The following is a 9,493-nucleotide window of genomic DNA, read 5'->3' as shown; positions in this document are numbered from 1 at the left end:
GTATACTAAAAGGTGGGTTAAAACCAATATTTCGAGGCGTTACAAGCTACTGGGGCCCTTACAACATAGTTGTGTAGGGTATAAACATTCCTCTACAAAATATATTATTCCTTTACCAAATTTTCGGGGTAGCTTTCATATAATTTCATATAAGTTAACCACCTTAATATTCGATACTTTGTTTATTTTTGGCACTTTGCCAACCGAATTGGATATAATTTGATATTTTGGGTGGTCTATATTTGTACACCAAACACCGGTATCGGTTTTTGGGCTATAATTCCTATATACAAGTCCAGCCCCTTTATAGCATTTGGCTTGTCGCAGAGTATTTTCAATATAAGTTCATGTTCTAAAGGCCACACGTAATTTTCGGCATATTGAAGTATTTTCCTGGCAGCAATTTGCCGTTACATAACCCCCATATAAAAATCCCAATAAGTTTTAGGTATTTCGAATGTCCACCTCATGGTAGAGGCTTTGGTCCGTCCGAACTTAATGATGTTTATACTAAATTGTTTTACAATATAATCCGTAGTTTAACGTATTTGACGTCACTTTACTTGTTCACGACAAAATTTTTCACACAAAAGCCTAATCTGCAATCAAATCTAAAATTTCCCTATGGCCATTTTTGACACCATGTACAAACATAAATCCCACAAAGCCACTTTATAATACACCGTAGTCATACATTCGTTTTTTTAACAGACACTTGCCTAAACTTGCCATATTTCTACACTCAACCTACTTATTTTATTATCATCCTCGGTAAAAAGAAAATAACCATCATCCAAAAAAATAAAAAAAAAACTCCTCATAAAAATAATTTTCATTGCTGTTAATCACATTAAATGTATTTAACATTAATGGCCAAACAGCCTGTGAAAAATACACACTTAACCCACAGCCCGGACAACAATAAACTAGCTTCTTTAACAAAAAAGGAAAAATTAAAAAACGAAAAACTCAGAAGAAAACTTCCCTGTGTTGGATAATACCTAGCCTCAAATTAGACAGACTTTTGTTTCTTCGGCCAACTTTGGTCAACAGTTGGCTGTTGTCATAAAGCAAACTGTCGATGTCGCATTACCAAAAAAAAAAGATGAATGAAAAATGACGGACCTCTATTAAATTTCAACAAAATTAACTTTTCAAACGCCAGACATTAGCCACATCATCTTTGTCATCGTCGGCGTCTTTATGGCGTTGATGGAAAGCCAGAAGTAGAAGTAGACGATGTGCATGATGTTGTTATAATTTAAATGAGAAGAAAAATAAGTGGAAGAAGACAATGTTAAAAAAAAACGAAACAAAATTCACACCATTATCATTATCATCAAGGACGCATTCATATATACAGGGTTTGACAAGGAACTGACAGACACTTGCCAAGGTTGGGATCAAGGTAATGCTGCTGCAGTGGTGTCAGGAAGTAAATTTTGTTTCTTTGTGATTACAGTGTTTTGGGAGGGAAAATTAATTATTAAAAGATATGTATTAAAGATAAGGTATTGTGTTCAATGCCATATTGACATTTTGAATAGGGAGTGTGTTTCGTGGAATATTCAATAAAGTCAACGATGTGAAAATTACTTCTTTTGAAATGAAATTTAACAAAAAAAAATAATAAATAAATAAAATAAAAAAATAAAAATCTGTGAATGGAGCAGTATAGTCGGACGGGGCCGACCATATCATACCCTACACAACTACCACGAAAAGCAAACTTTCTGCGGTTCTATATTCTGAGCCTGGTGATATTTGCACCTTTTTTACCGATTATAGATCAACAACAACTTCACTTTCTAACCCTGGCATATTTTCCAAAATGTTTTTTCATGATGTGAATTTTACGTCATAAAATAAAAAAATTGGTCACTTTAGGTTTTGGTTGATCTGGCCCTCGGAATATTGTCCGATCATCATCTAAACAGCCGTTCTAAGTATTTTGTCAGATCCCTTTCACCTTGTAAAATATGTAATGTTCTGCTATAATAATTGCCTCTAGAGCGACTAGAAAATTTAAGGTTTTCTGTTCATTACACCCGCTGAATGAAATCTCAACTTCACCGAAAACTGTAGGCGTCGTCCTTGACCATAATCGGAACTTCATGTACAATTTCAAAGCGATCAGCGTGACATTTATATCCTCTAATGGAGTAATAGTAATACTAGACATATATTCACCTTTACCTAATTACGTACAACTCCCACATCAAAGTACATACAGCCATACAATATGTATCAATTTGAAGGTCAACAGGTCCTCATGGATATACTATCAACTTCTCGGGTATATGTCCTTCAGGAGCAAGTATATACGCCCCAGAATAAACATTTTGTAATTTTTCACAGAAAAGTCAGGGTCCATTTGATCGGCTAACTATTGACCGATCTTTATCAAAACAGGCATGCTTATTCTTTGGCCCAAACCCCTTCTCCATGCAAAAATTCCATGAAAAGTTTCGAAAACATGGACCCATGTAAATAATAATATATAAGGAGATTTTATAAACAATCGGAATCCAAAATATTAAAAATATATATAAACCGGTAAGGAAAGTAGTAAAGTCGGAAGGACCGACTATATGACACCCTCCACCACATTGGGTATTATCAACAGATGAATCCTAACAGACGTCGCATTTTTGAAGCACCAGTAAACTGAAATTGGATCCATACAATGGAACAAAAATATGATTATTTGGATATATATATATATATATATATATGCGACCTGTACTTTGTTTACAATTTAACATGGACAGACAGACGGACGGACATGCATAAATCAATTTAGAATGTGAATCTATGCCTATTCTCGAGAGGAATCATGTGTCTATCTCGTTTCCTTTTGCCTGTTACAAACATATGCACGAAGACATAATACATTGTACCATTGTGAGGAGATACCAGAATAACTTACCCTATAGATCCTATCTTCGGATTTAAGGTAGGTTTGGCTAATGTGCAATCAGTGGATAAAATCTGTTAGTCCATAAGATTTAAAAGAGGAGGACGAGTTGATATAGGTTTGGTAAAATAATTACGATTTTCTAATTGGTTAAAATATTAGGTTGGCTAGGGTTTGGTTCCAATCGGATGATCATTTCACATGATTTAAAAAAATATCTCTAATTTCGGGCTTTACCTACATTTGAAAGAAAAAAATAAGATGAAATAGGTTATAATCTTTGAGAGTTATGCCAGCCAAACAGATACACATACCGACATTTGTAAATCGACTTCAAATTGTCTGAAATGGATTTCGTCTACAGAAACAATCAATTAATTGCACTATATATAGTTTAGGGGAGACCTAGAAGATGCCATTGAAGAGGCGTGCCCTTTTCGCACGAGCAGGTCAAAAATGAATGGGAATATTGAAGCAGTGATGAAATTGATTTTGAGTAATCTTCAATCCACTATCAGAGGGTTGCTGAAGATATTGGCATATGGTTTTGCTCATGGAATTTTTAAAATTTTGAGATAAAATAACATCGCATGAGCATCACTCATTGATCTGTTGAATATCGTCAACGATGATTCATATCACCTCTCAACTGTCATAATTGGTGACAAATCATGGTTGCATGACTATGACATTGAAAGCAGCGCACAATCATCCCAATGGAAGCGTCCAGAAGCGATGAGGCCGAAATTGGGTCTATTTCGGTCAGATATGAAGGTTATAATCTTCTTCAATCCACTATCAGAGGGTTGCTGAAGATATTGGCATACGGTTTTGCTCATGGAATTTTTAAAATTTTGAGATAAAATAACATCTCCTGAGCATCACTCATTGATCCATTGAGTATCGAAAACGATGATTCAGATCACCTCTCAACTGTCATAATTGGTGACAAATCATGGTTGTATGACTATGACATTGAAACCAGCGCCCAATCATCCCAATGGAAGCGTCCAGAAGTGATAAGGCCGAAATTGGGTCTATTTCGGTAAGATATGAAGGGTTTACTTACTGCCAAAAATCGTACGGTCGATTTGGAAAACTATTTTGAAGTTATGAGCCGTTAACGTAAAACACCTCGTCGGAAACTCACAGCATTGCTGACATTCTACTCGTGAATTTTGCACTTTGCAAAAGCACCAAATCCATGTTTTTAGCCACCATATTCACCGAACTTGGTTCCCGCAGACTTTTTTCTCGTCTTAAATTTAAGATACCGATGAAAAAAACAATTTTGCTACGATTTAAACAGCTAGTATTAGAAGTGTTTAGAGGAGAATTTATTACAGCTGAGGGGATTACTTGTTTAATTTTCGCTTTGTTAAGAACTTTGTCTTAATGTGGTTGGATCATAAATTGGGGTGAATGTATTGAGCTATCCAGAGACAAGTAAGGGTTTTGCAGACCTTGATCGTATTGATCTAAACAAGATTTATTTTTCACACTGACAAAACTATTCCCTCCAGAAGAGGTGAGGAAGAATCTTCTTATTTAACACCTTGAGTCTTCATCCTTTGGGATCACGTGAAAATAAGGTATACACCAACAGCTCCTCATGACTGCCCTTTTACCTCATCCGAATTTTAAGCTTTTTACTCCCTCCAACATAGCATGGGGTGTATATCAACACAACTATGTTGTAAGTGTATTATAGATTTGTGTGGCTCCAAGAGTTTTAGTATAACGATCTTCATATATCGAGTAGCTGAGTCGATAAAGACATGTGTGTCCTTCCGTCTGTTCATAATAATTTGTAAACACGATACAGGCTACAGTTATGGACCAAATGGAAATGGGCCAAAAACGTTTGTCTGTTTTTCTGGTCGCTTTAGAGGCCACAATTTAGACTCGAACATCACGAAACTTTACACAGAGAAATGTGTATGGACAAGGAATACGCATGACATTTTTTGAAGGACACAGACTTTTGTACGAAAAATTACACGAAGTTCCGGTTATGGTCAAGGGCGACACCTATAATTTTCAGTAATGTTGAGATGATATTTAGGGATTCAATAAACCGAAAAATTTATTTTAGTCAAATTTTCTAGTCGCTCTAGAGGCCATTATTATATGCAGAACATAACAGATATTACACGTTGAAGGGAATCTGACCAAATACATAGTACGGCTCTTTAGAGGATGAAATTTTCATTATATTTTCTCGGAAAAAAGATTTGGAAAACATGACAAAAATCTCGTTATTTTCAAAAAAAAAAAAAAAGGAACAGGGTACTCAAAAACTTTATCGAATGGTTTTGTCCTATAGTCAGGTCATGTACAAGGATTGGACGTCATCGACACACGTTCAGGTGTAATTCCAATTGCAATATACGATTTTCGCTGGTTCCAAAAATGTTGGACACTTTTATCGACCGAATCTTCATATACAAGTTATTTGTATTGGTCCATTATTCTTATCAACATTTCTTCAAACACTGTACCCACCAGTTCAACAACCACAACGAAGTCATTACAACAGTCTATGCCATAACAGAGTTAAATTAAGCCCACGATGATGGCAAGTGGCTAGGCGATAAATTAAATGCGGAATTAGTTTTAGAATAACAGCGAAAAGACAAAACCACAGGAGCAGGAGTTAATCACCTTGATGGATGTTTTACAGGCTGTACATACACACACACATACACAATTTTCCACTTACCTTCGTATATTCCTTTGGATAGATCTGGTAACAGCTGTCATATCACAGGCACCCTTGTCACCTGCCTTACGATTTTCTAAACGGCTACTGCAAGAACGACCATCCAAAGTGGTGTAGACTGGCCGCCGTGGTATGTGAGCCGTGTAGATATTACGTGGTGTGGGTATTTTAGTTTTTAACGTTCGTGGACTTGGTTCAAATCCGGAGTCCTGATCTCTGGCATTTTGTTGTTGTATTTCGGCAGCTTCTGCAGCATCGGTGCGCTGCCAATTACTGCGAGTTTTTGCACCACTTTTGACGCGTTTCTTAAGACGTCTCTTACGTCCTGTGGCAGCATAATCATATGGGGAGATTGGTTCATCTTGACTGCGGAAACGTTGTTGTTGTTGCTGTGTGGCATCTTCATTTTCATCTTCATCATCTTGTATGGTTACCTCTTCGGAACGATTGGAGTCGACATCAAACATTTGGGTCTGAGGACTGGTGAGAACTTTGAAGACTGTCGAATCGCTCATTTCTACTTCTTCCCTTGCGGAATTGGAATCATCCACCTCGATGACGGAATCATCACTTTTTAAAACCTGGAAGCTAGATTTACGTCTCAGAGCATCTGTTTGTACTTCAGGACTGGGTTCCTCCTCCTCTTCAGCGGAATCGGATGGTAGTAAGGTAAATGAGCGTCTGGATTCTTGTTCCCGTATGGGTGGTGGACGTTCCGAGGGGTCTTGGTCTTCATTGGTTATTGGTCTGGAGGAGGTATCTTCTGCTGCATTGGCCGCATTGGATGTTTGTGGTGGGAAATCATCTGAGGTAGTTTGAGGAGGTTTGGAAGATGTTGCTGTTGTTTCACTTGACTTGGCGGCTTCAGAGGGTTTCTTTTCTGTTTCTTCTTCTTCGTCCTTTGGTTGTTCGGCCTCTGAGGGTATGTTGTGAATTTCATGACTTTCGGAAGTTTGTGGAAGTGGTGTGGGGGAAGATGAGTCTTCTTGTACGGCAACGGTTTCTAGATTTTTTGTTGGGTCCTCCTTGGAAGTTTCTGGTGGCTTCTGTGGAGATTCTTGAGTTTGTTCGTCAGTGGCAGTTTTTGTGGCGGTTTCTTCTTTTTGTTTCTGGGATTCTGGTTGAGGAGCTTCAGCATTGTCTGCAGATTTCGTTTCCTTTTCTTCAAGCTGTTTTGGAAGTTCTTCGGTTTCCTTCTGGGTTTCAGGGGTAAGTGGCGGTGCTGTGGCAGTTGTAGCTATGGTGGTGGCAGTATCAACAATTTCCTCAACCTGCTTGGCTACTTCTTCCTTTTCTTCTGAAGACACCTTTTCCTTTGAATCTTCTTTGGGAGTTTCGGTTACTTGAGGGGTGGTAGGAGCTTCCTCTGGAATTTCCTTTGTAGTCCCTTCATCATCGGGCGTATGATGGACTTGTACCTCGGTAACAATACTCTTTGAGGCATTTTCATCATCATCTGTTAATTCCGCACCCGAGATAAGAGCCGAGGTATCAGCATCTTCTGGTGCCGGAGAAGGAGTTTTAATGAAGGTACCCTCCTTGACGGCAGTTGAGGGAGTAGTTGGAGCAGAAGCCTTTGTTGGGGACCCAGAGCGACTAAATATTTTTTCTACAGGCTCAGGTTGAGCCTCAACCACACTTGGAGCTGTGGTTGTTTTTTGTATCTCTGGCTCATCCGATACTTTCATAGCTTCCGTATGTTTACCTTCATTTTCCGCTGTGGCCTGTTCTTCAACTTTGTGTTTATTCTTCCCCTCTTGACCCTCCAATCCCTCACCATCATGCTTACCATCGGAATCCATGGTTTCCTTGGAACGTTTCGAAGATATCGATCGCTTCTTATGCAACACCCTTTGTTTTTGCCTCTTGTGATAGCAACAATTTTCACATGAGTCACTATCATCTTCATCATCCTCCTCCCATTCACTTGAGCTGTGATAGCGCTCTCGCGATTTCCTTCGCCTTATTTCAATATTACTTTTTGACCGGCACATACCACTACATTCATGATCGGATTCTTTGGGATCACCACAGCTGCTGGTGCGTCTTCGTAAATGCCGACCCTTGACCTTACAATGTCGACGACAAATATGGGCATAACGTTGCTCCCGCCGATAGGTACGCTCCGTACAACTACAATTGCCATCCTCCCCACCATCTGATTCGGAACGTTTCAAATAGACTACATATTTCTTGGAATTACTCAGATCATGGATCTCTTCTTTCTCGACATACTGCAGAGGCTTCACCGTCTCCATGGGTGGCTGATTGAAGGGATTTGGACGACGGGCGGCAAGTTTCAGCTTCCCAGCCGGCAAACAACCATGGGATTGTAAAAATTTCGCCGTCGACCTATGACCCTTCTGTAGCGAACAATCCAGAGGGGTAATTACCACACCCTTCGAATTCCTATACACCGCATTTATATCAGCTCCATAGTCTATCAATAGTTTACACATATCGGTGTAATCATTATAAGCAGCTATGTGCAGCAAACTTCGACCATCATTACTGGTCGTGTTGACCTGCTTTGGTCTCTGTTCCAATAGCCATTCGACCAGTTCCCGTCGCCCCGATGCTGCCGCTTCATGTAATGGAAGATCACCCTTGGCATTTCGCAACCACAAATTTGCATTTCTCTCCTTCAGCAACTTCACCGTCTCAAATTGTCCCTTGGCACAACCACAATGAGCTGGGGTGCGTCCCTTACGATCCTGACGATTGGGATCGGCATCAAAATCCAATAATCTTGATGTGGCATCTGCATGACCCAAAGTAACAGCATAATGCAACGCTGTACAGCCATTAGAATCTATAAGATCTGTGGGAGCTCCACACAAACTAATCAAGGTGTCAATGCATTCGGTGTGTCCGCGCGAAGCCGCACAATGCAAGGCCGTCAGACCATCCCTATAAAAATAAATCATTTTATTTTATAAAATTCTAAAAGAAAATCTCTCTTCAGAAAACCAACTTATCAGCACTCTCTACTCTTGCTCCCGCCTTGACCAACGCCAATATGGCCTTGGCCGAACCCGCCGAGGCAGCCCACAACAATGGCTGGCGTCCATCCTTATCCTCCACATCGACACTGCACTGGGGATGAGCCAAGAGAATACCCAAAATTTCCAAGGCCAATTTATGGGAATTAGCTTGGCTCAATTTGCCCTCATAGGTGGCACCACACATTTGGGCGGCATAATGCAGCGGCGAACCACCATTAATATCCGGTGTTGCCACATTGGCCCCGGCCGCCAAGACTGCTCTCAAGGCTGCCACTTCACCGCAGACTGAAAGGAAATAAAACCATTTTGTTATTATAAATATCCAAATTATTTTTGTATTCTTACCCGTTGCCCAATGCACCACCGAATGCCCCTCTTTATCCACCGCATTCACATCGGCTTTGTTCGCTAGCAGCAAATTGACCATTGCCAAGTTGCCCTGAATAACAGCCAAGTGCAGCGGTGTGAAGCCATCTTCGTCGGCAGACTCCAGCAATTCTGGAGCTGCGACGGCAATACTGGCGGCAGCCACGAGATCGCCGGTACTAGCCACACTCTGAGCAGCACAATAATGCAGAGCGTTTTTATAATGGCTGTCACGCAAACGTATCCGTTCCGGCTGTAAATAAAGATAAGAAATTTCATTAGTGCAATGAAATAATTCTATATAAAATGTGAATTTTAGTTATAATAATTCAAGCAAACATTTCGTATTTAAATTATAAAGCTTTTAAAAAAGAGTTAGTTCCAATCGGACACAACCGAAATTATGAGAGGATCGGATTCTGTTCAAACGAGTTGATTGGAAGAATACATTCCTGGTATCGGCTCGCGTACTCGTTAAGATAA

At 39.7% G+C, this 9,493-nt stretch overlaps 1 protein-coding gene across 1 annotated transcript; it reads right to left on the bottom strand.

Annotated features, from left to right (window-relative positions):
- Nucleotides 1-5,635: 5,635 nt before the first annotated feature.
- On the bottom strand, nt 5,636-9,258 carry LOC133333540 (inversin-B). The gene is made up of 3 exons (XM_061541854.1): nt 8,990-9,258; nt 8,614-8,929; nt 5,636-8,549 (listed from the first exon to the last, which is right to left on the bottom strand). Exons 1-3 carry the CDS (start codon nt 9,069-9,071, stop codon nt 5,636-5,638), a joined length of 3,312 nt encoding a protein of 1,103 aa, XP_061397838.1. The 5' UTR covers nt 9,072-9,258.
- Nucleotides 9,259-9,493: the final 235 nt, after the last annotated feature.

Source organism: Musca vetustissima, unplaced genomic scaffold (genome assembly GCF_032173495.1).
Source record: "Musca vetustissima isolate MV318-11 ecotype Yass unplaced genomic scaffold, APGP_CSIRO_Mvet_v1 utg68291, whole genome shotgun sequence".
In the NCBI taxonomy this organism is placed as follows: domain Eukaryota; kingdom Metazoa; phylum Arthropoda; class Insecta; order Diptera; family Muscidae; genus Musca; species Musca vetustissima.
The sequence above is the reverse complement of the archived record's forward strand: the minus strand, read 5'-3'. Positions and strand labels throughout refer to the sequence as shown.